General features: G+C 50.2%; 1 protein-coding gene across 1 annotated transcript; it reads right to left on the reverse strand.

Annotated features, from left to right (window-relative positions):
* Window positions 1-552: 552 nt before the first annotated feature.
* Window positions 553-27,313, reverse strand: LOC100735530 (optic atrophy 3 protein). Its single transcript, XM_003464583.5, has 2 exons — window positions 27,077-27,313; window positions 553-3,813 (listed from the first exon to the last, which is right to left on the reverse strand). The coding sequence occupies exons 1-2, from the start codon at window positions 27,216-27,218 to the stop codon at window positions 3,413-3,415; spliced, it is 543 nt and encodes a 180-aa protein (XP_003464631.1). The 5' UTR covers window positions 27,219-27,313; the 3' UTR covers window positions 553-3,412.
* Between the last annotated feature and the right edge of the window lie 227 nt (window positions 27,314-27,540).

The raw sequence follows: 27,540 nt of genomic DNA on the forward strand, positions 1-27,540 counted from the left end.
CTGCGGCGCCTTAGCCAGGTGAGCATCTGGGCTACCCAGGGAAAGTCCTTCACGTTATCATCACCACCAAGCGGACCAGCTCTGGACCTGGGGATGGCAGAGCACAGCACTCCCTGTCTCTGTCTGGTCTGGTAGAGGTGATATGACGAGGACACTGTGATTCCAGTCATCCAAGGCAACCAGGCTGGCCTCATACTGTGTCACCAGGGCCATCATTAAACCTCAGCTCTATGACTTAGCAGGGCCACTGCAAGCCTTCTGTGCGCCTGTAAAACATACCAAAGCTGAAACCTTTGGCCTAAGAAGAAAATGGAAACATGTGCCATTCAGTCTGTACCTCTTTTTTCAAGAGAATTCCATTAAACTAAAAGAGAAATTCTCGTATTAATAACTTGCCCTAATTTTTTTTGCAAGCGATCAAATTATAGTAAATCCATTGAGAATTTCCTATGATTATAGTCTACTGGTATGCAAACAATCTTGACATTGAGCAGTGATAGATTTTTAAGTAGAGCTTCTAAGAAAAATAAAATAGAACGTATCAGACTGTGCTTGGATTTAGTAATTTTTATTTCCAATGATACACACACAAGTGATAACAGGTCATGTTATGTACTATAGAAAACAGCTCTGTCCTTATATACTGTGTCACATAATTCCTGGCACATATGTGCAACGCTTACCCAGGAAACCCCATACTTTATTACGTAGCCACTTAAAAGGGATTCCACTTTTTTTTTTTTTTTTTTTTTTTTTTTTTTGAGACAGGGTCTCCCTATGCAGTTCAGGCTGGCCCTGAACTCTTGCCGATCATCTGTACCCTCTGATGGTGGCTGCTGACCACTCCCATGGGCCAGTGGGTCAGGTGGGAGGTTATTCAAAGCCCATTTCCTACTGGGGTGGCCCTCAGCCAATCTAGGTCGATTCCAGACACAGAGCCACCCAGCAGGGATACAGGTGACAAAGCTGGCCAGGAGACAGGAAGGGCAAAGCCCTTTGGGGTTTTGTGAGCGGCACCCTGCTCTTCACACCCTGGGTCACTCAGGAGATCAGAAATCCGCATTTACCCCACTTCTTCCTAACCATAGGAAGTGACAGAGAAATGTCTGTGTGCACCTGTCCCATCAACGGGATGTGAGTCCCAGGAGGATGGGGCCGGGCTGTCTCAGTCACCTCTGAGATCCCAGCCCGGTACAGAACAGGCTCTATCTACACAGCAAATGACTCAGTGAAATTTCTCAAATGACGGACTCACATGAGACATTTCTTCTGAGCTTCAGTGACCTCTGAAATATGAGTAAAGAATGCATAAACTTGAAGACACCCAGATTTACTATCGATTTATTTTTACTCCTCTTGCCATATCATGAAATGTACAAAGTTATCGAGCAGGAAGCCAAACCTCGAAGCTCTCTCTGGCTTCTGCACGCACCCACTGCCACCCCAGCACCACCCCAGGAGGACTGGTCACCTGCCATTAGCACATATCTGCTTTCAGGGATGACAGCAGCACCCCACTGCGCTGACACATGATCTGGGGTTTAGAATGCTGCCACCCTACCTCTTCCCTACCTGGGTAACCTGGGACAGTGACTGCCCCTCTCTGCCTCAGTTTCCTCACCAGTGTCATAGACCTTATGCTGTGGCCATTATGCAAAGCCCTCAGAACAGTGCAGGACCACTAGCCAGAGCTCAGCACCCCTGGCCTGTGGTGACAATGACAACTCACTGCTACATAGTCATGAGAAATGTCAGTGCCAGGGTGGACCGTCTCTCCAGGAGTAACCATGGAAACCAGGTACTGAGCCTCTCCCTGGCTATCCATCACCCCTTCATGTGGTGGTACCTGTCCCTTGCCTTCCCCCACTTGAGTCACTCCTAATTTTAAGGACACCCCACTGTGGGCCCCGCTTGGTCCCCCTACACCAGCCTCTCCCCATCTTCTAGAAGTAAAGATGCCCCCTAGGAAGTCCAGCTTCTCGATTTTTCTATTTGGTGACTCTTGTGTCGTGGTGTTTAGTCCCCAGGCAGTTAGGGGAGGAAGGAAGGTCCCGCCTGCCACCTGCACCTGCAGCCTCATGGAAACGGGCCCAAGGATGAAGCCCTGCACACAGATGCCGAGAACTGGGGCTGCTCTGAAAGGGCTGCAGGTAGCCCACTTCCAATGCCTTGGGGACCACGAGGTTGGGTGGGGCTCTCTCATGTTCTGTGGCACAAGTATGACAGAGTGAATGGTGGACCCAAAAAATGTGTGTCCACGCCCTGACCCCTGGAACCTGTGAATGTGGCCCTGTCTGGCAAAAGGCTCCCTGCTGATGTCATCAGGGATCTTGAGGTAAGGGTACCCTGATTTAGCATAGGCCCTAAACTCCTGTGGCAGCTTGTTGGTGAGAGACAGAAGAGGAGAAGGCCACATGGACACGGGGCCAGAGCCAAGAAGGTGAGGAATCACCAGAAGTGGAAGGGAGTGTGGCCCTGCTGATGCCTCGATTTAAATTTTTGATTTCCAAGGCTGCAAGAACTCCTGTTCTTCTAAGCCACCACACTGGGAGTAAGGTCATGGCAGTGTGTGGAAATGAAACACGGGGGAGACCTGGGCCTCCAGAGACAGGAGGGTCCCGCTGCAGGAGGGGACAGTCCAGGGCCAGAGTGCATCGACGGAAGCATGTGCCCAGAAGGTGACAGGTGATGATCTAACACACAGGCCATCAGCCAGGAGATGCCACTGTAAGAGGGTGGGCAAGGTGGAAGAGGGTGGCACAAGGCCTCTGAGGTCAGGGGACAGGCCAAGGCTGAAAGGTGGGTTGGATGAGTCCCAGCAGGGATCAATCTCCCTCCATGGGAGACAGTGAGGGACACGGGACACCAGAAGACCGTGCAGAGCCAGCTAGTGGACTATGCCCCTGGATGAGGGATGAGGGGGTCCTGCTGGAATATCCCAAGCAAAGGGGGATGAGAACACGATATGGGCAGTCAATGTAGGCCAGGATCCCCCCTTCTCCCCTCTAACAGGGAGATGATGCCCAGCTGGCACCACCCAAGAACCCACAGAGGGATTCCACAGAACCAGCAGACAGAGGGGACATTATTCTGATGGCAGAGCCATGGGAAGAGGCAGGGTAACAAGATGACGAGGGGACAATAGGGCAGTCCTGCTGGCCGTGGCCTTGCAGGTCTTGGGATTTGGGTAGCAGGTGAGTGCTGTGGGGGTGCAGAGGAGTCACGTGTTGGTGGGGGCTATCAGGCACATCCCCTGCTCGACTTGTCCCAGAGGAAGGTACCCTGGTCCTGCTTGTAAGTGACTGAATGCCAAGTCCCATCCAGATCTTGGTTCCTCCGGGCCAGTGAGGTCAGGGAGGAGGCCAAGTGGGGGGCGCATGGTGCCACATCCAAGTCCAGGCCTCTGCACCGCCTACTTCTTGGAGGAGGATGCTGCCTGGTGCGCCGGTGGTTGGTCAGGGGTGCAGAGCTGGGCGCGCACTTCCTGCAGCTCTGCACGCAGCTCCTCCAGGGCGCCCTGCGGTGACGCCCTCTGCACCTGCGCCTGCAGCGTCTCCAGTGCCAGCGCCAGCTGGCCCACCTCGTCCTGCAGCGCGTTCCAGGCGGCGCGCTGCTCCTCCTCTTTGTAACGCTGCTGCGACTGGTGGCGCCAGTACTCCAGCACCAGGCAGCCTCCGCCCACGATGAAGATGGTGGCTTCGCCCAGCAGCTCCGCGCCCAGCTCAGCGGCCGCCTCCTCGTTGAGAGGCTTGATGACCGTGCCCCGGAAGCCCATGATGCGCATCTTGGTCCGCATCTCCACCCAGTGGTACACTGCGGGGAAGAGAGGGGTCAGGCGTGCTCGGAAGCCCCAGCCAGTCCCGCCCCCCTGCTGGAGCCATGGGGACCCCCTGCGGTGTGCTGAACTTCACTTCAGCAAGATCTGAGCCGGCCTCACCCTGCGAAGGTGTTGTCACTCGGCCGCCTGAGGTGATTCCAGAGCTTTATTTAATGTGCAGCAGGGTCTTACTATGTAGTGCAGGCTGGCCTCGAACTCGAACTTGAGAAGCTCCTGCGTTAGTGTCTCCAGAGTGAGGATTACAGGTGTGAGTGACCACCGCTTTCCAGGGCGCTTTCTCAAAGCGCCAGAGAGAGAGAGAGACCCTGCTCAGAGGGAGGTCCTCCGACTGCAGGGCTCGAGGAGCTCTCAGAGCTCCCAGCACAGGAAGAAATGCAGAAGCTCAGTAGCAACATGCCACCCTCTTTTAAGTCACCGTGCCAGGCTGTCCCCCTCCCCTGGCACTCCACTCCCCTCACTGTCACACCACCCACTTCCCAGGAGAGGGACCAACACCCAGTCTTTGCTTATCTTCCCAAATGCAGAGTTGGAGCAGTGGCGGACTGTGGACCTGCAGACTCCCAAAAAAGGCACAGTGGATGTGGGCGTGGCTGCCAAGTGAGGATCCTCCTGCCTCAGCCTCCCTAGTGCTGGGATTACAGGTGTGCACCACCACACCCGGCTATATCATACTTTTTGCAAGTCAGGTGACTCCAACCCCTGAAGGTGGCGCTGAGTTGTGGGCTCTCCAAGTCCTGGGCACAGGAGAGGAGGGAGAGAGCTGAGTGCAACAAAGTCCCATTCTTTGCCCAGCTGGGTGTTTTAGAGGAAGGTCCTCAGCCCTTAGCACCAAGGCGGAATTGATGCTGACCCAGCTTTTCCCCAGCAGTGATGCGCATTTGCCCAAGGGAACAGGAAATGAAGGCCAAATGCTCTGGAGACTCAGTCCCAATGCATTTTACGGTTTTTCCCCTTTCTTTTAAGGAGATGGCTGGTCTCCAATTCCTGGGCTGAAGCAGTCCTTTTCCTCAGCCTCCTGAGTCCCAGAACTACAGATGCATGCCTGGCTTTCAGTTTTACTTTTGATGTTTGATAATTATTCATGAAAATGTATTTCATAGGAATGTTTTAGATTGTGTACTAGTTTATGACTTTAAAATTAACTCAATCCAGATGAAAATGCTTTAGCATTCAGAATTTTTTTAGCCACACGATATTAAAATGTAAATTTCTGTACAGTTTGGTTGCTGACATATGATTCATTAGATAGGTGTCTGCTGAGACTACAAATACTAAAGCTCGAGCCCAAAAGAAAACTGTAAAATTTCCGATGATAAAAGAAAAGCTGGTTCTTTGGTCTTTTTTCTTTCTTTCTTTCTTTCTTTTTTCTTTTCTTTCTTATTTTGGTTTGGTTTAGTTTGGGTTTTTTGAGACCTGGTCTTGATATGCAGCCCAGGCTGGCCTCAAACTTGAAGCAATCCTCCTGTCTCAGCTTCCAGAGTGCTGGAATTACAGGTGAGCACCACCATAACCAATTTGAACTTGCTCTTTTTTATTTCATTTTGTAAGTTGGACATTGGTGGGTATCAAATCTCTGCAGTTTGTGGATTGCACCTGATTTGTTCAAAGGAAGGCCAAAGCAGCGCATAAAGGCCACTATTTATAACCATGACTGTTTCCTTTATAACATTTAAACTTATAAGAACTTTGCACTGAAAATGTCCTACACAGAAGGTGGGCATGGTTCCAGGGTCCTCTCAGGGACTGAGTGATGGCAGTGATTGACAGCCCCCCAGGAGCATGACTCTGCTGGTCACCATCAACTGCAGCAGTCACTGATTTAGCTGATGGTTGCTTAGGGCCTGGTGTTGTAGGGCCTTGGCGTTCCAGGCAGTGGGGACACCTCTCACACTGAGGTTTTAGCCTCAAGCCAGCCCAGCATTCACCTGGGGCTTGGCTGCCCATTGCCTGGGTGACAACAGCCCACCCTGAGCTGCTTCTACTGAGCAGGGAGGTCACATCTGCCTCCTTCCTGTACTGACCTGGTGGTAGCCGGCAGCTGGGCCTGGAACTGACACCACTTCCGGTCACGAAAACCCAGCGTGGTAAAGGAGGCCAAGCTGCTTCTGCGTGCAGCATGGTGAGGGAGTGTCCCACGCAGGTGCATGTCTCTGCAGACCCAGCGTGGGCTCCCAGCCATGCGAGAGGGCATGTGGGGATGCTGGGGCACAGGGCCTCACCGCGTATGCAAAGGCTTTCAGAGTGGCGCTGCCAGTGTCCGCCCCGCCCCTCTGGTCAGGGGTCTGACTGGGGTTCGGATAAAGTGTGTGAAGGGGTTAGGACAGGTTAAGCCTGAGGGCTGACTCCCTCAGGATGACCTGTGTTGTGTTCCCAGATGGCCCTCAAAGTGCATGTGTGGAAATACAGTCCCCAACGCCACAGAGCTGAGCGTGGTTCAGCTTGAGGTGGCAATCAGCTCATGGGGACCCTGCCTTGTAAGGGGGTGAAGTCACTGCAGCTGCTGCTGGTCAGTCTAGCCTCTACCCCTAGACTCTCTAGTGTCATGCATCCTACCAAAGGATGACCTGGCACAGAGGCCCTGGCTGGATGCTCCAGCCAGGCTCTTAGACATACTGGCCTCCCACATTGTGAGCCAAGTAAATTTCTGTTCATTATAAATTTCCCAGTGTGTAGTGCTTGCTTATTTTTTGAGCCAACGTCTCAGTATACAGTCCAGGCTAGTTTGCAACTTGTTGGCTGGCCTCCAAACTGAGATCTGAAAGGGTTTTGGCCCAGACAGGACTCTGTAGCCAGGAAAGCCTCAACCAGAACCAGGAAGCTCCTATCTCCCCCGCCCCTAGGAATTTACCTGTGACTCCATCCTCCCCACCCCTGGGAATTTACCTATGGCGCCAAACCTAGGACCAATGGGCTACCCGTGCATCCCTAATGCCCTCCTTAGGTTCCACCCCAAACCGAGGCTACTTACATACCCCCGCCATGTGTCCGCCGGAGAGATCTCCGGACACCAGCGGTGGGGGGTGCCGGTCAACTCTCTCTGTGTTCTCAGAATAAAGGCCGCTTTTTGTTTTATACTTCTCACCTTTTGGAAATATTTTTCACCTTTTGGAAATAATCCTATCATTTGGTGCCGTGACTCAGATCGGCAGGCGATTGACTCCTGGGACACACCCAGTGGATTCCCCAGCCAATTCACAAACCAGATCACATCCTGGATTAATTCCATGCTTTTTCCTCTCCCGAGACGTCCTTGTGGCCAGCTGTCTGCACTCACCATCGGCCAGATTGATTTCAGGTGAGCACTCTCCAGGGAACTCTTGGCACTGGGCAGCCCAGTCGACTGTTCTCCCCATTCGAGTGGGTCTGTGGCATTTTCACATCCTTAGGACAGCCCAGGGCAGGGTTCTTTCTGGGAAAACCTGTGTCCACACTCTAAAATCTCTCACGTTCTGTGGGTTTGGATAGCCCAAAGCAGAGATTTTTGGACCACCCACACTGAAAGGCCCTCACTTCCCTTAAAGCCTCGAGCTTTCACGGGCAAAACTGTTACTGACCCCACGTGAACTCCACTCGTAAATCTCTCAGTGACGACTGGAATATACAAGTTTTTGGAACCTTAGCCACCGTGTGGTGCCACAAACGAGTGTTGGCTTGTTCTGGACCACTGGCTTATTTCTTGTCTGAGTCAGTCATGGGAAACGTATTTTCTAACTCCCAAAAGCTGCCTTTACAATGCCTAATTTCCAATTTATGTACTCTAAAAATTAAAAGTACTATAAAAACTAAACAATTAACTTTTTACTGCCAGGAGGTCTGGCCAACCTACCCACTTATCAGCAATCGTTGGCCCAAAGAAGGAACATTTGACCCCTGCATTCTCAGAAATTTGTATGATTTCTGTCAGGCCGGTGACAAGTTATTAGAACTCCCTTATATTCAGGCCTTTCTTATTCTGAGAACACGTCTGTCTCTCATTAAGTCTTGTGCTCCCGCTCAGACACTTTTAGCTAACTCTACCGCGCCGCAAACTTTTCCGTCCTGCCCTCTGGTGTTTTCCTGGCCACCGCCTCCCTATCCCCAAAATGGTTCCTCACCGTTATCTCCTGCTGTGGGATCGTCTTCCCCTCTGTCTCCCGGGACCCATAATTCTCCCAGTGGCTCTAATCCCTCTGTTAGCACTTCCTCACAGTCTCCGACTTCTTATTCTCCTGAGAATTCTCTATCTCCTACAGCATTCTCACCGCCCACCCACCAAACTAGGTCTCAGTCACTATATCCTTCCAGTAGGCCACGTGACTGTTCCAGCTTGTGAAAACTCTCTGCCATGTGTTCGGGCACCGCCATGTTCCCAGGGACCTCACTGTCAACGGGCGCTCCCTTGTGGCTCCTCTTTTGAACTGCAACAGCCGCCCTGTTGCAGTGCACATGATGCTTCATTGTGCTGCCCACAGCAATCCTCTTGCTGCAAGGCACACAGTGAGACGCCATCTGCCTGTGTTTCCCAGGGTGACCAGCAGCAGCTCTGTAGCCGCTCTACAGATGATTGCTCACATGCACCAACCAGACAGATGGCTGCCCAATGGCCCTCTGCTCCGGAATCTTCTCCTCAGGCTCTGCTACCACTTTGGGAACAAACTAGCCCCGAGGGACTTGTTAACATCCATGTGCCTTTTTCCCTTTCTGATCTATCTCAGATTACCCATAAATTAGGTAGCTTCTCTGTTAACCCACAGAATTATATCAGGCAATTTGAATTTATTACTAATTGTTATGATTTACATTTTATGTGATTCTAAATACCACTCTCAGCTCACAAGAGCAAAATCAGCTGTGGCAAGCAGCTCAAGAAAAAGCTGATCGGCTGGGGATTTAGCTCAGGGGCATAAGCACCTGCCTTGTAAGCAGGTGCTCGTGAGTTCGATCCCTGGTACCCATAAAAATGAAAAAGACAAAAGAAAAGAAAAAGCTGATCACAGACATAAGGTAAACACTGTTGATAATGACCCTGGGCCTATAGCTGTGCCAGAGCAGGACAAGCATACTAACTATAACAAACTTTTAAAACAGGTCCAGGAGGCTAATAAAAACCCAGCTGTGTTCCTAAATTGGCTTTCTAATCCTCGCGCCCTGTGAGCAGTTCCAGCTTCACGCAGTGCATCGGGCCGCCTCCCAGCCCCTCCCCCATGCGCCCTCCCAGCCCCTCCCCCACCCTGCATTCCGGGGGCAGTCCCAGCCCGCCCCTGCATGCTATGTCCCGATACTCGCCCCACCCTCACCCTGGGCATGCTCTGCCGGCAGCTGCAAAACAGCAGCTCAGCGGCTCTGCTCAGGCATGATTTTTTTATAGTTCGGCTCCGCTCAAAAGATGCTATTTTTTATTACAATTTTCAAACCATTTAATCAAGGTTATTTGCCACCTGATAATTTTACCAGCCTTGTTTATCAATCAAGGCCTTCACTAATCTCCTGTTTTAACGACTAAAATTAAAATACATTTATCAATTCCTTTTGCTGTAGACCACCACTACTATTATATGTTGAGCTTATTGCCTGCGGCTTATTGCCTACATTATACTCTGTTGTCACCAATCTCCTGTTTAGGTTTAAAAACAAATAAATGTGTTCAGAATTTAAAAATATTAGATCAGTTTTGGTAAAAGTATTCATAAGATTGATAAACCTTTACTGCTAAATGTTTCCATTGAAATGAGATTATACTCCAAAAGAGAGAGGGCAGACTAAAGCCTTTTTTGTCAAGCATGTAATTTCAGTAAAACAATGGCCTGCCACATGGCACCCTGAAAAAAAATGGTATGCCATCCAGATAAAGGCTGCTCTCTAATCTAAAATGCCAATATTAAACTCCTGCATACTTACTTAATTCTACTGTAGTCCAAATCCCAAACAAAAAGGCAAAACTTGACCTTCAAACCTTAGAGAGATCTTAATATGGTTTTTCATATTTTTTAACACTTTTGACACTTGGAGTTCTGAGGCAGGTAAACCTGCACAAGGTGGAGCTGCCTGGCCCCCCATGGACCACGCTCAAATGCAGCAGAAGACATTGGGCAAGAAAATGCCCCATCCTGGCATTCTTTGAGACCTTACTCCAGGGCTGTTGGACTGTCCTAGCCACCAGAGTGTGGGTAAGCCATCCTAATTTCTAGCCCTCACAGGAAATGTCAACACTGCCAGATTCATTGCCAACAAAAATTGCTGCTGAAGACTGAGGGGGTCCAGGGCAACAACAGCCCCCTTTAAGGTGTCCATCTCAGAGTCCAAGTCGACTAAGTCTCAGGTAAGACAATTCTCTATATTTGTGGACATAGAGGCCATATATACATAGGTCTTCCTGAGTTTTCAGGCTGCTATATTAAGTCCTCAATCTCTATAACAGGGTATTGATGGTCAACCTATGCCTTTTACAAACAGGGCCTATTTCATACAGGTCCCAGTCCTAAATATACAGGCTAATTTAGACACACTGAGGCCTCAACAGCTTCCACCTGTTGTGGGTGGTGGACCTCTCCTCAGTGATATAAGACCACCCCCTTCCTTTCTTATTCACCAATTTGTCAGACAACTCAGGTCAAGACTGACACATACATTTTGTCTTCTCACTTTGTTTATACTTTTTCAGGATACATAAAAGTCTTTCTCACAACCAGGGAAACTGCTGATATACTTGCTAAAGTTCTGTTGCAGCAAATCCACAGGACTACAACCAAGGTGGAGTGGGCCCCATCTGGTCTACTTGGCTACCCCTACAGCAGTCAGAGTTGCTGGACTCCCATCCTGGCTTCACATCACTCAGGCTAAGAGGTGCCCTTCCAGCCCTAAATCTGATCATTCTGAGTGGTCGTCTCATCTTCTGTCGCCCACCCGTCTCTGTCTCACAGTCACAGTTAACAGGCTAAGTCATGTTTTGTTATACACTTTGGTTCCTAATTTCTTACGTTCTATTAATGATCATTTTTACAGCAGGACTCTTTAATAGTATTGCCTACAGACTCCAACGTCATGCATACCAGAGAAAAGCCTTACTGACCTACCTCTTAACTTTTATGCTTTCAGATGGGGGAGTAATCACCTCTCATAACTTCACTTCTCCTAACCCCACATTTAATTTTCAGAATTCTGCCTGACCGTGAAACATGTCTAAATAAAAGGCACCTTTCCCTCTACCTCACCTGGGTCCTTAAATATGACAGTGCCATGTCTCCTCATAACATCTTGTCTCTTTGTTTTTCCAGTCTAACATACGTGCATTCACCAGTGAAGTTGTCCTGGCTAAAACACCTGGCACCAGCGTCTACCTGGGCATCAACCTTCATCCCATTGACTCCCCTAAACCCCAGTACAGCGCCCTCTGCCAGCAGGAAGTAGTTCAAGAGGGAAATCTTTGCCCCTTTTCATAATAATAATCATAAGATGGGATATGAAAGGGTTTTGTCCCAGACAGGACTCTGTGGCCAGGAAAGCCTCAACCAGAACCAGGAATTTCCTGTCTCCCCCGCCCCTAGGAATTTACCTGTGACTCCATCCTCCCCACCCCTGGGAATTTACCTATGGTGCCAAACCTAGGACCAATGGGCTACCCATGCATCCCTAATGCCCTCCTTAGGTTCCACCCCAAACCGAGGCTACTTACATACCCCCGCCATGTGTCCGCCGGAGAGATCTCCGGACACCAGCGGTGGGGGGTGCCAGTCATCTCTCTCTGTGTTCTCAGAATAAAGGCCGCTTTTTGTTTTATACTTCTCATCTTTTGGAAATATTTTTCATCTTTTGGAAATAATCCTATCAAGATCCTCCTGCCTCAGCCGCCTAAATGGTGGGATTACAGGTGCATATCACCACTCTTGGCTGTGGCTTGTTAAAGGGATATAAAAACAAACAAAGGCGGGCTGGGGATTTAGTTCAGCAGCATAAGCACCTGCCTTGCAAGCAGGCGGTCATGAGTTCAATCCCCGGTACCGATAAAAAGAATAAAAAAAAAAGGTAACCCAGATAGCTCTCAGATACCTCACACTGCGGGCCAAATCTGAATCTAGCTCTGCCCCAACTTGCTCCTCTGGCTGGGCCCAACCTGTCCCCAGGCCAGACCCAGGTCTCACCCTGGCCTTTCCTTGCCCCCACAGTCTCTCGACAACACCGGTCCATCCTGCCTCCTACACGGCTTTCTGACAACCCCTTCCACTGTCTTGGCAATGATTTTATTCTGGTTCTGACCAATATACCATTGCTGAGCCCCTGAAAGAGGAATGGGACCTGTATATTCCCTGCAGCAGGAACACTGGTCACCCTGACCTGTTTGCAGCCTCCCCTCCCCTGTGAGACCCAAGATTGCAGGGTCCAACTGTCATTGTCACCGCTGTGTCCCCAGCACTGAACAGCACAAGATCAGGCACACTGATGAAGCTCATTGGATCTTCGCTTGAAGAATACAAAAGGTCCCCACTCCAGCCCCACCCCCTGCAAGTGTCCTCCACACCCAGAAGAATCAGCTAAAAGATTAAAATACAAACCAAGCATGATAGTGCACGCCTATAATCCTAGCACTCAGGAGGCTGAGGCAGAAAGATTGCTGTGAGTTTGGGCCCAGCCTACACTGTGTAGCAAATTCAAGGCCAGGCTGGGCTACTATTCAAGACCCTGTTCACAAAAACAAAACAAAGTTCTTAAAGTACAAAATAGCCGCTCCCTGGCCCTCGCTGTTGCCCTCATCTGCCTACAGTTCTCTGGCGCCGCCTCTTGGCTCCTCTGCGTCACTGCACCCGGATTCACGGCTATTTCCTATTTCCTCGCAGCGCAGCCCAGCATGGCCCCCAGCTCCACTCTAAATGAGGCTTGCTGTCCCCCTCCCAGGCAGTCTTCCTTCCTCGCCCCCGGACACAGAGCGCTGCACCCGTTCTATTCCTGTGCTGGACGTGCCCTTGGCTGGCATCCTGGCCAGGAGGAACCGCGCAGCTCCCCTTCACCCACCCTGGTCCTTGTCGTCACCCTGCCGTGTTATTGGGCTAAGACACTCGGCTATCTGGTGCCCTTAGTGACGTTCTCCACCTGCTGTGCGTGGGATGAGTCAGAAAAGTGCCAGTGACTGACCACAGGAAACCACACCAGTGCAGGTGACAGGGCCCTGCCACGGTGCAGTCCACAGAGCCTGTGGTCACCTTGCATGGTCTGTGTGAATGTGCTGCGAGGCAGAAGCTGCCCAAGGGCCCAGGCAGGTCACTGCGGCTGAGCCGCCCTGCTGACCTCCTACCACAGCCGGTGCTGCTCTCTCTTCCTGCCTGTGCCCCAGGCGAGCAGCCGCATGGGCCAGAGTCCAGGTCGGGCCCCACGTCCCTGAGGACAGGACTGCTCTTCTCCCCACCTCCTCCTCCTGTGTTGGCAGCGCCTGGCCCCCGCAGGACAGTGCTGCTGAAGGGACTGAGTGGCACTATGCAGACAATGCTGGGCTCAAGGACAGGCTTTGGACTCACATGGTCCTGTACACAAACTCGCTGTACCTTCCTCCAAGGCTGCTCAGCCACAAGCTCCCGAGACCTCCACCCCAGGACACAGAGATACCACAGCCTGACACCACCGCCTGCCCTTCCCAGGGTGGAATCTTTGATTCTGCTTAATGTCTTGAAATGTGTTTTGTGACAAATCAGGGACCTGTGGCTGGGCGTGGTGGTGTACACCTGTAATCCCAGTGCCCAGGAGGCTGAGGCCAGAGGACTGCAGACAGCAGTCCAGTCTGCGCTACACAGTAAGCTGAAGGCTGGCCCGAAGATACTGTCTCCAACAACAAAAAACCCAACCTCGTGAAAGGAACTTAACAGTTCGTCTGGGGGCGAGCTGGGGACTCCATCTCAGACACTGTCCACACAGAGGGACTGAAGGCCTCATTGATGCCCTCTGCTATGAGCAGGGTGACAGCTGTCACTACACAGCAGCCACAGGAGAGAGCAGCGGGGACGGAAGCACAGAGAGGGAAACGCATGACTCTGGGAGGGGATTGAAGGCACCGAACGGCTCTCTTCCAACATCAGGGAGCCAACAAGGAACAGGAAGAGGAAAATCTATCACAAAAGGGCTCAAAGAATTTAAGTGCTTACCTGTGGGGCCCAGGAAGGAAGTGGGAAAGGGGCAGAGGTGGGCTTTCTTTTGTCATAATCGTACAGTATTCAGTTCTACCTGTACTCTTTTTACTTGCAATATATATATATATATATATATATCGAGTGGGGTTTTTTGTTTGTTTTTTCAGCCAGGGTCTTGGCATGCGGTTCAGGCTGACTTTGAACTCACTATGTATCCCAGTCTGGCCTCAGATTTGCAGTGACCCCCCCATCTCAGTCTGCAGAGGGCTGGAATTACAAGCATGCACCACCACCGCTGGCCACCAGCATTGCTATGATTAATGCTCCAACATTGTGCAGTCCAGGCAATGTCAGGCAAGGCGCATTCTTCTTAGATGTTACTCTCTTGAGGGATGACAAATTTAGGTAAAAGTTTCCTTATGTCATTTAATTTAATGATGTCATCATGATTGTTATGCTAAACTGTTACACTGCCCTTGATCTCAAGTTTTCTTAGCCAAGCTTTACAATGTTTTTTTTTGACGGTTTTTTGGTCTTTGTGTTTTTCTTTTTCTTTATGTTTGGTATTGGGGATCAAACCCACGACTTTATGCTTGCCAGGCAGGCAATTGTGCCACTGAGCTATATCCTCAGCCCCTTTTTTATCTTTCTGAAGCAAGAGTTTCACTATGCAGTTCAGGCTGGCCTTAAGCTCAAAAGCAATCCTCCTGCCTCAATCTCTCGAGAACTGGGAAAGCTTTACAATTTTTATCTCTTAGCATTCTACAGGGATTCAATTCCTAAGAAAACCATGATTGGTAAGAAAATAACAGTTTCTTGGTCACACTGTATATTTCCACGTGCTTGGTATCTATGTAAGATCATATATGATCTGTGTAAGATCGTAAGTATTACTCCCATTGCAGTACTGACTTAACTGATCTCTTGGACATTCAATGACAGGTTTAGAAACCAGAGTTAAAAGGTAACTAGACTAAAAGGACAGCTAATATTTTGGCCCTGGCCCTCCAATGTCGACAAAGACCTAGGACATGATTTTTCTACAGGATCCTACTTTGGTGAGTCCCCTGAACTCCTGAACAGGGAGATCACTGGACCCCAGAGGACAGGAGTCAACCAATGTGTGGTGTGCTAAAAGAAGGGTCACCAGCCATGCTTCCACAGGAATGGGTGTTAACTGGGTATCTTGGAGACGGACGGCAGCCCCCAGCAGGCAGATCAAAGCTGAACAAGACAGAGGTGCCAGAGGCAGGTCCTGAGGCAGCCCACCTCCGGGCCTGCTGGGCCCCTGAGCTTTTCCCACTCTCCAGGCCATGTGCAGGTGCTGGACCCCGAGGTTCAGAGACATCGTGGCAGCACAATCCCGTGCCCTACGGACAACACATGGTGCTGCTGTGGCCTGAGCTGCCCTTTCCACTGAGGAGCCCAGAGGCCCTGTTCACTCAGAAACAAGGAGGTCCTGGTGCTCCCCAAGAATGACACCAAGTCAGAGCATGATGACACAAGAATTGGCTGCAGGCCCCAGCCCAGCAGGCATCTCCCAGCCTCCAGGGGACACAGGAGCACTCAGGAAGAGGCCTCCTGGGACAGCTTTCCAGGGTGTGGCGCTGGGTACACCCACCTCATGTTTCACCTTGGACTCCCTCTCTGGGTAAGAGAATTTGCCAGAGGAGGGCCCCACACGGGTGGTGCTGTTGTGGTGGGTGATGGCCCAGCAGCTGAGGAAGGCATGTCTTGTGACAGGGGACCTGCCTCGTGTTAGCAAGAGACTGGCTGTGCTCATGGCCCTGGCTTGCTTAGTTTGCCCCAACGTGACACAGGAACCTCTCCCTCTGCCTCCTGCCCTCTCGTGCCCTCTGGAGTGCAGACCTCTTTCCTGGGCTTCTGGCCTTGGCCACAGGTCTGAGGCAGAGATACTCTGACCAGTATGGCCGGGAGCACTGCAAGTGATCATTCTGAGTGTGCATGTGACAGTCACACAGCTGGCCTTACTCTCCTGCCTGGGGACAAAGCTCTGAAAGATCTTCCAGAGCCACCCTGCCATGGGATGGGAGTGAGGGGTGACCAATGACATCTGTCACCTGGGATGTGCAAGGTGCAAGTGGGTGCAACTAGCCCCAACAGCAGCTGGCCAGCTAAGCTAAAATTGCTATCACCAACTCCATGAGTGTCACAGGTTCTTGGCCTCTACATGACATTAGGCTGATGGTTCTCCAGCACAACGCCAAGGTGCATAGTCCCCTGTATCAGTTTGTAACATAGCTCCCCAAGGCCTGGGCAAAGCTGGTTCTGCTAGCCTCTCCGAGAGTGGCCTTGCAGTCAAACTGGCTGTGTTCAATAATAGCTTTCTGGCTAATTTACTCTGAGATGCACCAAGAATACGAGAGACAGAGCTGGGCCAGTGGTCAGAACTACCTATAGCGAGGACAACGCCCTGACCTGACCAGAGACCGAGGAGGGCGAGCAAGGGGCTCCATGAACCCTGCAGGGATGAGTGCCATCTTGAACACGGGCCTGCTCCTCTGACTTGGGGCTGTGCCCAAGGCACAGAGGTCCGGAGTCAATCTGACCTTGACCTTGAATCCAGTGACCTGGCTGGAGTTAGTGGAAGGGCTCTGCTTTGCTGAGAGGTGGTCAGCATCCATGGCTGGGGCCAGCGCAGGATGAGAAGGTTGGGAAGATCAGAGCCAAGGACATCCCAGGGGTTCCCAGAGCTCTCTCCTGCCTCGGGAGCATGATGGAAGATCCTGCCTCTTTTCCAGCCCAAATCTTTGTTTTTCTGTTTTTTTGGGGGGGAGGGGGGTTGGTTACCAGGGATTGAACTCATGACTTCATGCTTGCCAGACAGGCACTTATGTCACTGAACTAAATCCCTGGCCCCTGTTTTTTGTTTTTTGAGACAGGGTCTCACTATGCAGTTCAGGCTGGCCCCGAGCTCACTTTGTAGCCCAGGCTAGCCTCAAACTCACAGTGATCCTCCTGCCTCAGGCTCCCAAGTGCTAGTATTATACCCATGTGCCACCATACCCTGGTAGCCCACATTTTTTCTGAAGCATATTTGCTTGGTTCCTTGCACTCTCTGAAGTTCAACTTACATTCTATTTCCTCTGAAAAATTATTTCCTAATACAACACATTTTTATGCTCAAATGTTCTACTGTACTTCTCTGAGACAAAATTAAAAGCAAAAATTTCATTTTTGTGGTCTTAGTTAATATTTTTCTCTCAAACAGAGTTATTATTACCATAACTGTGAGTGCACCACTGATAGAAATAGCATAGGGGACACAATTTGATACATAATTAACTTCAAAGTATATTGTAAAGCCGGGTACAGTGGCCCACACCCATGACCGAAGTACATGGGGAGGCTCAGGCAGGCGGGCCCCAAGTCCAAGTTTTGAGACCTTGTCTCAAAATAGATAAATCTAAAAAGACTAGGGGTGTCACCGGATTCAGACAAAAAAAAAAAAAAAAAAAAAAAAAAAGAGTACATTTCCAGCTGCCTGTAATCCCGGGAGGCCGAGGATCGAAAATTCAAGCCCAGAAACTCAGTGAGATCCATGCTTCAAAAAGTACAAGGGATATAACTTGGTACTCTCTGGGTTCAATCCCCAGAACCAATGAATGAAAGAATGCAAAATAAGAACACAGAAAGGGCCGGTTCAGTACTACAGTGTTGCCTGGAACATGCAAGGCTCTGGGTTCAGTCCTCGGCACAGTGTGTGTACACATATGCACACACACAGAGGCGCACTTTCACCGGAAACTAAAAAGGTAGATGGGGCCAGGTGTGTGTTGAATGCCTGTAATCCGGCAACCACCAGGCTGAGGCAGGAGGAAGAGGAAGGGGAAGGGGAAGGGGAAGGGAAAGAAGAGGAGGGAGGAAAGGAGGCCGGGAGGGCGGGCAAAAAGAAGATGGGCCCAGAGAGTGCTCAGGCAGGCACAGGTCTGGGAAGGGTCCCCTTAAAACCGGTTAGTGGTGGAGGTGATGGGGCCCAGCACATGCAGCGTGAAGGCTGCCTGCCAAGTGCCATGGGACTGGGAGACAGGTGGCAGCAGTCACTGTGCTGGCAGAAGCAGGAATAACCTAAATGAGCACACAGGGCCTGGCACATCACTTGACGTGCCAGCTGCTGTGAAAAAGAATGTGGGAGCACATGGGTGGGCTTTCAAGGTGGCTGCTAGGGTAAAGAACAGGGTGCAGCACGCTTCCATTCATGTGCACTGAATGTAGCCACACACAAACATGAAGGCTGTGCAGAAGACACCCCAGGAAGGTAGCTGGGGGTGGCCTTTGGCAGCTCCCTCTCCAACCCTGGGACTCCTACTCCCCTCCTGCATCCCCTGAGCTAGCACCGGAGCCTCTTCCTCCAGCCCCTGGAGTGAGCAGCCAGGCCCTGGCCTCAGGGCCCTTGCACACCTTGCGCATTCTGCCCGGAACTCTCTCCTCCACAGACCCACACTCCTTCACCTTCCTCCAGGCTCTAATGGAACATATGTCTCAGCAGAGATGGTTCCTTGCATCCTGCCTCACACGGCATGTGCCTCCTCCCACTGTCCTGCACCCTCTGGCTTTGTGTTTCCTTGGTCCTCATTATCACCTAGTAAATCACGTGTGACTTTCTTGCTTATGCTCTGTCTCTTAGCAGAACAATCTTAACTCCAAGAGGGCAACAGGTGTCTTGTTCAGCAGCTATATTTGCAGTGGCTAGTGAAGGGCCGACATTCACTAAGTATTTCTAATAAACAGAGAGAAGAAAGGAGACAGGAAAGCAGATGCTTAGTCAGAAATGGAAAACCACTTTTTATCACATTCTTTTTTTATACCACAACACTTGGGCTTCCCACCAGTGCACAATTACTGACCTTAAATTAGAAATCAATACAACGATGTGTCTGGACAGGTGGCACATGCCTGTAATCCCGACACTCAGGAGGCTGAGTCAGGGGGATTGCTGAGAAGCGTTTGAGGCTGGTCTAGGCTACAAAGTGAGTTCAAAGCTAGCCTGAACCAAATAATGAGACCTTGTCTCAAAAAGCCAAAAAATCCAAAAAGCAATCACAGGGTTCAGAACTGGATGGCAAAGAAGAACGATGCCAAATTTTATGGGATTCACCTAACATAGTACTTAGAACTTTATATGTAAACGCACCTGTAAAAAGGAGGAAGGTTAAAAAAAAAAAAAAAAAGGAGGAAGGTCAGCCATGGTGGTGCATGTCTGGAATCTCAGCACTTGAAGGCTGAGGCAGAAGGATCACCATGAGGTGAACACCAGCCTCAACTACACAGCAGATCCTGTCTTTAAAAGCAAAACAAAAAACAAAATCAAAAATCTATATAAAGACCTAAGAAGCAGCTTTATTTGTAATAACAACAAAAATCTAGAAACAACCCAAATCTCCATCTTTGAGAGAGGGTTTAAGCAAAATGTGCCCTATTCACATGATTTTTAAAAAACTAAAAGGGGGCTGGGGATTTAGCTCAGCGGCATAAGCACCTGCCTTGCAAGCAGGCAGTCTTGAGTTCAATCCCTGGTACTGATAAAAAGTTAAAAAAAAAGGAATAAAATGAATAAGCCAGATGTGGGATAAAGGCTTCTAATCCTCACATTCTGGGAGGCTGAGGCAGAAAGACTGTAAATCTGAGCCCAGCTTGGGCAGCTGATCAAGCAAGACCTTGTTGCAAAATTTTAAAAAGGGCTGGGGATATAGCTCAGTGCTCAGTGCAAAGGCCCTGGGTTCCACCTCCAACACCACAAAAAAAAAAAAAAAAAAAAAAAAAAGAAAAGAAACAAGAAACAACTTCAAAAGCACTATGTGAACAAAAGTTAGACACACAGTTCCTATAAGTTTAACAGTAAAACAATAGGGGGAGAAGCCAGGGTGACAGGCTGCCCTGAGAACACAGTGTAATTGTACGCATTACATTTGTCCTTTGCATGCCTGAGGTACCATAAATAATATACACACAAAACATCTAACACAATAACCACGAGCAAAGGAGCTGAGCATGGAGGTGGCTGGGAAGCAGCGGGAGCTTGCTCTCTCTCAGGGAGCTACTTCCTTACGCATACAACCAGGATAATCATAAAGTCCCTAATGACATGGCTGGGATCATTTGTCCAGATAATGGGCAGCATATTAAATCAAAGCGGTTATTATCAGTTAATAAATTACCCAGAGTAAACAGAGCTCCCAGCCAGGGTGGCTCTGATTTCCCTTCCCAGCTGTGTTCCGCCTTGAGAGTGTGAACAGAGGCGCGTCAGAGCAGAACTGCTCCCGTCACAGAAGGGAGGGAGCCTTCCTCAGCACAGCTAGCCCAAACCCTCCTTTCCTTTGTCTACTCCAGGACATCGGCGACACAGAGGACAGCAGGGCCCAGAGAGGACCCTGGCTCTGCCGGGAAAGCGTCTGGGGGAGTTTCACCTCCAGAGTGTGGTTCAGAAGGCGCTAACTCCACCCCTCAGCCTGCCTAGCCAACTAGAGCACTGCATTCCCTGGGCCACAGTGATTGGTGGAGGCGTGGGGGTGTGGTGGCGGGCCAGCCACAGAGAACAAGCCTGGGAATCAGGCAGAAACTGCTGTGCCCTGGATGGCTGATGTGCAAGCAAGAAACGTTCTCAAATGTGGACTTCATAGGGAGTGTTTTCTGTTTAGCTGACCACCGAATTAGTCGTGCCTCCCAGATCAGTTCCTGGCTCGCTGGGCACCAAACGCAGATTTATCCCCAGGTGTGATGGCACACGCCTGTAATCCCAACACTTGGGAGGCTGGGGGAGGAGCGTCGCTGTGAGCTTGAGATCAGCTTGGGCTACATAAGCAAGTCTATGGCCAGCTTGCACTGCATAGCGAAACTCTGGCTCAAACAACACAGAACAGCAGCTTTGTCAAGTGAGTGGATTAGCAGGGCTCCTAAAAAGGGGAAGCATAGCCACAACTTAGAGATTAATTCCACCTCTACTTTTGGCCCAGACCTGGAAAGAGGAATTCGCTAGCAGGGATGCTAACTAAGTTCTTGGGGTGTTCTGCAATTCATAATGATACTGAGTATTTTTTCGTATGATGATAGGTGAATATTTGTTATCTGCACAGTTCCTGAGAACCCAAAATAGGGTTAGTCATGGCTGTTCCATTTAGTTACTCTGTGGCCATGGCAAGATCTGAAACAACTTGACATCTCCATTCCCTCCTTTGCAAAACAGAGAATGTAAGTCTTGGTATGCAGAACTCATTCCAGGGGTGTACCTGACCCAAAGCCCTTTTGTGGGGGACCCAGCATGGGGACTTGCAAAACTGGGGCAGAGGGTAGCCCTAGAGCACCAAGGTTAAGGCTGCAAAAGGGCCAGGCTGGGATCCTGGCTCTGTCACAGACCACCGTGTGTCCTCTGGGGGCTTTCTTACCAGCCTAACCCATCTGGATGGCAACCTGCTCATGGGGTGCGGTGGGTGGGAACAAACTGTACGCGTGAAGCCCTGGAGTCCCTTAGCACTTTGGCCAGCCTCTGCCCACGGGGCAATTCCACCCACCCCCGCCTCCCGCCAAGCAGACCCCGGACTCAGCACCAGGAATAGGAGTTTCTCACCTGCCCTCTGGGAAGGGAAAAGCACTGTGCTTAGAGTTCCAGCAGCACTTTGGAGACTATGAGAGCTCCGTGGACCAAAACAGCAAAGACAGAGTTCCCAGGTTCCCAGGTGACACCACTAACCCACCGACTCCATCACAGACATGCCTTCCTTGGGGCTCACTGTAAAGCCAACGGGAGGTCTGACTTGAGAGTTAAGATTTACTGGCTGGGCTTCCATTTAACTACAACGCACACTGACAAGCGGGGTCAAACTCTACAGAAGGCCTCTGGCACCTCCCTGCGGGCGGCTCATTTGCAGCAAGGGCCGGGCTGTGAGGGCCGACACGGGCGCCCTCTACTGTCCACTTGGGGTATCGCGTATAGCCCAGGCAAGTGGCTTTTCGGACCTCTCCAGGCTGTGAATCAACCAGCCCTTACACGAACGCGGCTGAAATTCTACTGCCTTTAGATTTCAGAGTGCACCTAAGAAAATTCCAACCAGAGCTTCTAAATGGAAGCAGAAGCGGAAATTGGGAGACACACTTCCACTTTTCCTGCCTTAGGTCTTCGTCAACTGTGACTGCCATAATCGCACCAAGCATTTCCAAATTCATTTGACAATGTCTATTCCCCCACCTCCCAAATAGGGGCTATGTAGTCCAGGCTGACCTCGAAATCTCGACCTTCCTGCCTCAATCTCCCCAGTCTTGGAATTACATGTGTGCCGCACCATGCCTGACTAGAAAAAAATACTTTGTGAGGGGCTGGAGGTTTAGCTCAGCGGCATAAACTCCTGCCTTGGAAGCAGGCATTCGTGAATTTGATCCCCGGTACCGATAAAAAGGGAAAAAAAAAAAAAAAAAACTTTGTGTGTGAGCAAAAACATGTGAGGGACATGAATAAATAAAGTTTTAAAACTTATTTTTGAGACAGGATCTCACTAGATCATTAAATTCCCCAATTTGAATTTGCAGTCCTCCTAAGCCTCTCAGAATGCATACAGGCATCTGTCGCCATGCCCGGCTTTGTGTGTTTTAAATGCTCAGAACATAGCCACACACGTTAGCACTTTAAATGACTGGTAAATAGTCACGTGACTGGGTGTGGTGCTGCACACCTGTAATCCCAGCACTCAGGAGGCTGAGGCAGGAAAATCACGGTGAGTTCAAGGCTGGCCTGCACTATGTAGTAAGACCCTGTTTCCAAACACAAAAGTTACATATGCATATAACAACATAAATATAAAGGAGAGAATGCTCAAAATGTTTGGAGGTCACCAGAAGCAGCATGGCTGTGATATAACAGAACTGACGTGACACTCAGGAGATTATAAATAGTCTGGGGAAGTGAATTTCAGACGCCGGCACATGTGAGAATCCATTCTGAAGACTGTTAAAAATAAATACTTCACCGGGTGTGTGGTAGTACATGGCTATAATCCCAGCACTCAGGAGGCTGAGGCAGGAGGATCATGGAGGGTTCTAGGCCAGCCTAAACTATGTAGTGAGTTCAAAACCCATCTGAACTACATCGTGAGACCCTGTCTCAAAAGAATCCAAAGAAAAAAGAAACACACACACACCCCTCCAGCTCTCTCCCAAGTTGCCTGAGTCAGGGCCCGTGGGGAGCACTACATAGGCCACTTCTTCCCTCATTCACCTCGTGGTGCACCACCCCCTTCGCAGCTGTGTTTCGTCAGGATTTTAGCTTTTCTACGTTCTGGAGCTGGGGATGGACCTCAGGCCTTTTGTACTGAGCATGCGGCTCTACCAGGTGGCTATGTCCAGCCCTAGTCTTTCTATTGACCTCAGAACCCAACTATTCTGTCATCTCTAGAAGTTATTTTTGGCTCTTTTTAAACTTCCTGGCAGTTGTTTTTTGTTTGTTTGTTTGTTTGTTTGTCTTTTTCATTTTTATCGGTACCAGGGATCGAACTCACAACTGCCTGCTTGCAAGGCAGGCGCTTATGCCGCTGAGCTAAATCCCCAGCCCCGCCAGTTGTTTATTTTCCTTGTGTTTTATGATGCCTTTTAACCTAAAGGCTTGAATATCAACCTTTAGGTCCACATGTGGTGAATTCCGATTGGCAGTGACCTAGCGCGCTCCAGCTCCGCTGACCCTCAATCGTGTGCATGCAGGCTGGCAGAAGGGATGGCCAAGACTTGAGCACAGAGGTCACTCTTGGGGAACAGACGCGCAGTTCCTTCTCAGCCTGCTCTGTGCAAATATAATTCAGGCTCCAAGCCCACACCAGGAGCAGTGGGTGCCACAAATTCTCTGAAGACTCTGTCCTTCAGCCTAAGTGGAGGCTGTGTGCCTCACAGGGCAGCGTTTCTAGCAAGACCTAGAAGTCATGGGCACCTCCTGCACCCCTTTCCCAAGGGGAATGTGTGTGTGTGTGTGTGTGTGTGTGTGTGTCACTGGAGTGAACACAGAGCCTTTTCACTGCACTATATTCCCAGGCCTTTTTGTTTTTTGAAACAGGATCTCATTGCGTACTTTAGGCTGGCCTTGAACTCACTATGTAGCTCAGGCTGACCTCACACTACCAGCCAGGCTCCTTTGTTTTTTATTTTGAGGCAGGGTCTCACTAAGTCACTAAATCACCCAGGCTGGGCTCAAACTCGGGATCCTTCTGCTTTAGCCACCCAGGGTACTGGGGTTACAAATGTTCACCACCATACCCAGCTAGATAATGTCTTTAGGGTGGAGCTCTTGTGACTGAATCCTGGTGACCTTATAAAGCAGAGACACACAGACCAGATACATGAACAGACACCTCTGCTATGTGATGCCCTGGGACCTACCAGTTTGAGGCCATCACCGGAACCAAGCCTAGGCAAACTTTGTCTCTGAACTGTGATCTAAATAAGCCTCTCTCCTTTATAAAGTTACCCAGCCTCAATAATCTCAATCAGTAATGAAGTACAGTACAGATTGTGGGCACCTTTGGGGGACCACTATTCTGTCTATCATATGTGGTAAATTAGAAAAATGACCATTATACTCCAAAGGAGCAAGCAGAGATGAACCAGAACTCTCTCACTGTCCAGAAACACTCCACAGCTTCCCTGGCAGCATCAGAAATGTACTTCACAAGAACAGCCCCAGTTACTTGACATCACCAGCCCCTTTACCTTTGTCAGGAATTCTTTTTTTAAAAGGTCTTTGTTGTCAAGCATGATAGCACATGCCTGTAATGCCAGCACTCAAGAGACTGAGGCAGGACGATTATTTTGAGTTCAAGACCAGTTGGGGCTACAAAGTGAGCTCAAGGCCAGCCTGAACTGCATAATGAGACCCTGTCTCAAAAAGACCAAATAAAATAAAATAAAAGGTCTTTGGTCGGCCTGGGGGTATAGCTCAGTAATGAGTGCTTGCCTAGCATGCATGAGACCCTGGCTTCTACCCCCAGCATGGCAAAAAATAAAAATTAAGAAGTCGTTTTTGTCTCCCCAAGCTTGGTGCATTATCAGGGACTTGTCCTTCTTGTATTTCCTGCCCTGAGCTCAGCTCACCTAGCTGGTCCCAGGAGGAGACAGGAGGGCCTGCCCTGCTCCTGAGCCACAGCAGCTCCTGAGTATACCACTCAGTGGGGGAGAGGTGATCTGGGAGAACACACAGCGGCTACTTCACTCTTGGAAATTCCAAGCCCATGACTACACTGGCTGGAGACAGCAGCAAAAGACAGTAACAGAGTAAGACAATAATGACATAATAAAGATGTAAATATAATTGGCCAGGGCACTCCAGTATCTAGTATCCCCTCCAACTTGACCCATTTAAAATGGAGCTCTGGAGCTTTTGTCCAACTGCCCCATTACACCCAACCCATGGGCAATCCTGCTGGTTCCACCTACCAGAGACAACTGCTGCCCTTACTACTGAGAGGAAAAGGAAGAATTCTTTTTCTGGTTAATATTTTAACAAAGGGATCCAAATCTCCATTGACAAAGATGGAACAGCCAGGTGTGATGGTATAATCCCAGCACTCAAGAGGCTGAGGCAGGAGGATTACTGCAAAATTTGAGGCCAGTCTGGACCACATGGTGAGTTCAAAGGCCACTGGACTACATAGTGAGTCCAGTTCTCAAAAAAGAACTGGCTGTGAAAGTAAATGACACAGCTGACACAAAAACCCTTTGGTCACTATGAAACCCAACACTTCTCCCACTGAAAGATCTGCAGCCTGGCAGAGCCCTCACCAAGTAAAAAGAGCAAGAATTTTCAAGCTTATAGGGATTTTTAAAAAAAAAGTCTCTCTTTAACTACCTGAAGTTTACACATGCTCATCCCTCTGCCTGAGCACTGTCCCTGTCACTGTGAGGTTTGAGGAGATTCTCCTTACCCTTCAGGGCCCAGTGCGGAAGTCTCCTTTGCCAGTACTGCACTTCATGCCAGGTCGGGAGTCTGGTGGGCTCCCCTATCCCAACTCAGCCCATCTAGGGTGTCACTTTGGGGAATGGGTCTGTGTCCAGTGGACTGTGAGCCCTTTAAGAGCATTACCTGAACTGGGACTTTAGCTCAGCGACTCAAGCGCTTGCCTGGTAAGTGCAAAGTCGTGAGTTTGATCCCTGGTACAAAAACAAAAGAAAACAAAACACAGCCTGGGACTGGCTTGGTCTCTGCTGCTAACAAGCACTGTCCACACGAGGCCTGGCCCAAAATACGTAAGCTAAAATAAGTCATGGGTAGATGAATGGCAGCGCCCTTTCCCAACAAGTTATAGGAAGTTCATGCTCCCATAGGCCTACAGCACATGGATCATCTTTATTACATAGCTTATATTTCTTGCATGTACTGTGGACTTCAGATCCAGCTAGGGCGGCTCCCCTCCAGCTTCCTTACCCCATGCACGGTGGCGGCCAGGTCCTCTGAACTTGGGCTCCCACCAGCCGTACAGCTCCGGGTTGACGCTGTCAGCTCACGAGTGTATCCCTAGAGCTTAGCGGAAACCTCACAGTCTGTCTAATGGAAGGTGTATGAATATCCGCTCGGATGTGTATAGTCCTTTTGGTCAGATCCCAAGTGACGCCCTCAGACTCCAGACTTCACCCATTACTACTTCACCTCAACCTAGGTCTAATGCCTTGAGTTAAACCAAGGCATACTGAAATTCTAGACGAATAACATACAAACGCCCTCCACTTCCCAAGGTAGCAGCGAAATTGAGGCACTGTGTGGGGTACAGGGAGATAAATCACCCAAGGATGGTTTGGCAAAGTACCTAGTTTGGTTACTCTTCCGTCCCGCCCCTAGCTCCTTGCATCTTGAAAAGCCCCGCCTAAATTGTTCGTTACCCGGGTTATTGGTTTGCTTAGGCGTCACTCTTTACAAGTTCCTTCCTCTACAGGCTGGTATTCAGAACTCGCGCGGTGACACCATGCCCTGCCCCCTGCCCAATGTCCGTCCGTACTATTGGGTTACCCGTATGCCCCTCTTCCAGAGGCCCTCCCTATTGGCTACAGGACTTTGCCGGTTCGAGTTGTGATTGGCCGGGGACAGATGTCCATTCCCAGAGCAACCACCGGAGAGGGGTTGGAGACTGGAAAGGTTGGAGGGACGCGGGGTCAGACTCACGCTGTGCCGGCGGAAGGCAGATATAGGTCTTGAAGAACTCGCTTCGGCGGGCAGCCGCCTTAATGCGGTTGGCAAGCGGCTTGCTGACCTGTCGGATGCCCAGGTATAGCAGCTTCGCCATAGGGAACGCGCCCACCACCATCTTGGCGGTCGCACGGTGCACGCGCAACCTTGCTGCCTGGGCGGGGCGTCTCCAACCTCCCTACTCCTCCCCCGCCCTCTCTGACCGTGCGTGCTTGCGTACGTGCGTAGGCACGCTCGAGGGTAGACTGCAGGGGCGCTCGCTGATGTCACCGCGTCCACGCTGACGCGCCGGCGTCTGCTTCATGAATATGCAAATATACAGCGGAAATGAGGCAGTCGGGGGCAGTTCCGTTAAACGGCTGCTCGCGGGAGTGTGGAGTCCCAATCCTGCGACAGTGATGTCACCGCGCTCCTGCGTGATGTCACGTACCGAATTGGCA

Source organism: Cavia porcellus, unplaced genomic scaffold, assembly GCF_034190915.1.
Source record: "Cavia porcellus strain 051 isolate PalLab524CR breed Dunkin Hartley unplaced genomic scaffold, mCavPor4.1 scaffold_7, whole genome shotgun sequence".
Classification (NCBI taxonomy): domain Eukaryota; kingdom Metazoa; phylum Chordata; class Mammalia; order Rodentia; family Caviidae; genus Cavia; species Cavia porcellus.

Bases quoted from the DNA above. Each gene is read 5' to 3' on its own strand.
- LOC100735530 (XM_003464583.5), bottom strand. From the start codon at position 27,218: ATGGTGGTGGGCGCGTTCCCTATGGCGAAGCTGCTATACCTGGGCATC. The intron at 3,814-27,076 runs GTGAGTCTGACC...TCTTCCCCGCAG, and splicing joins CTGCCTTCCGCCGGCACAGC to TGTACCACTGGGTGGAGATG.